Source organism: Anneissia japonica, unplaced genomic scaffold (assembly GCF_011630105.1).
Source record: "Anneissia japonica isolate Jap-2015-1 unplaced genomic scaffold, ASM1163010v1 scaffold241_len727266_cov204, whole genome shotgun sequence".
In the NCBI taxonomy this organism is placed as follows: Eukaryota; Metazoa; Echinodermata; class Crinoidea; order Comatulida; family Comatulidae; genus Anneissia; species Anneissia japonica.
The window spans coordinates 13,859-15,345 of NW_022691770.1; the positions used below are offsets into that span (position 1 = coordinate 13,859).

The 1,487-nt window shown below is 38.6% G+C and overlaps 1 protein-coding gene across 1 annotated transcript in view; it reads right to left on the reverse strand.

Annotated features, from left to right (window-relative positions):
* The window catches only part of LOC117100132 (alpha-N-acetylgalactosamine-specific lectin-like), a 5,989-nt gene extending 4,740 nt beyond the window's left edge, over positions 1 to 1,249 (reverse strand). Inside the window, exon 1 of the mRNA XM_033239715.1 lies at positions 1,126 to 1,249. Coding sequence (XP_033095606.1) covers positions 1,126 to 1,145 — 20 coding nt within the window. The 5' untranslated portion in view covers positions 1,146 to 1,249. The remainder of the gene's footprint in view (positions 1 to 1,125) is intronic.
* Positions 1,250 to 1,487: the final 238 nt, after the last annotated feature.

Sequence of the window (1,487 nt, forward strand, 5' to 3'; positions counted from 1 at the left end):
CCCGCGCGATATAGAATTAATATAGGCCAAATATAAAAATAATAATTTTGAAAAAAAACCCTTTAACACCGCACCCATTTCTTGTGAAATTTATCGCATTTGGTCTTTCTATAAATAGGAATTTGGCTGTGAGCAATCAAATGAAATTAGGAAAGCAGTGGATCTTAACATTGATAGGATAGGAATATTTCGGTGTGAATCACAACAAGGAAAGACCACTAAGTCCGAAGACTTGCTTCCAGTGGGGTCTGGTTGTGAATTGGGCAGTATACCGGGAGGCTCCACTATTTTCCGAGAGACCAATGGCTTAAGGCCAACTCAGACAGTGTCGGCCGACGCAACCCGACCCGACTTATCGTCGGAGACAGTCTTAAGCCGTCGTGAGAAATATTAAACACGTTTAATATCCACGACGCGACTGCCTCCGACGCAAACCATCGCGTCTGCGTTTAAACAGACCCGACGCAACAACAAATCGCGTCGGGCTGCGTCGTACGACGCTGTCTGAGTTGGCCATTAAACGTCTCATCCGAAAGACGGTGCGCTATCGTAACTTGCATTTCAGCCCCCATCTGTAACACAGGGAGAGCAGCGATGGGAATTAAACTGAGGACCAAGAGATCTCCACGGTTCAGTTCCTACTGAGCTAAAGTAACTTGTTTTTAATCACACGTTTAAAAAAACATCAGACCTAGCAATTATTGTTGAGTCTTAAAACCGTTTGTAATTCTGTTAATATAATTATTGCAATAAGAATACTATAATACAGGAACTTGTACCGCGCCTTTTACAAGGGATACAACGCGCAATAAAATTAAATAAAAAGGCTAACCAATTGGTGATCCACAAAGACACCAGTAATGACAAAAAACAGAAAATTTGGACAGTTAAGAGAGTTACTTAAGGAACAAATATTTTTTGAGAAGCCGACGAAAACCAAAATAACAAGAAGCATGTTGTAACTTGCTAGGAAGACTATTTCAAAGCCTAGGTGAAGCAATTGAAAAGGCCTTATCACCAGATTTTTTATATTAGACCGAGGTATACGAAGACAAATGGCGATATTGTTGCTAGGTTTATAAAGTTACAAGCCTTACATTACACAAATACATTATGAACACTTACAATAACGTCATAGCTGCCATCAAAGTCAACTTGCATTAGATGAACTAACTTCAGTGTGTGAAAATTAGTTCACTACAAAATAATCGGTTTTCGAAGGCTTTAAGAGTCTTCTTTTGTAGTACGGTATTCATCACGATGGGTTTTTGTACAAAGTGACCGGGGTGGGTAATCTCCCTAGAAATAATTGTTAAGGCTTAAAAAGACAATGTCAATATCGTGTTACTATTTAACAATACAGCCTAATTAACTAATATTTTGCGTGCAAAGTATTATTAGGATGCATAATTCGTCATTTACGTACTCGTGCATTTCATTGGTGTGCATAGTTTGTTACATACATTAATTTATTAATCTAAATTCCC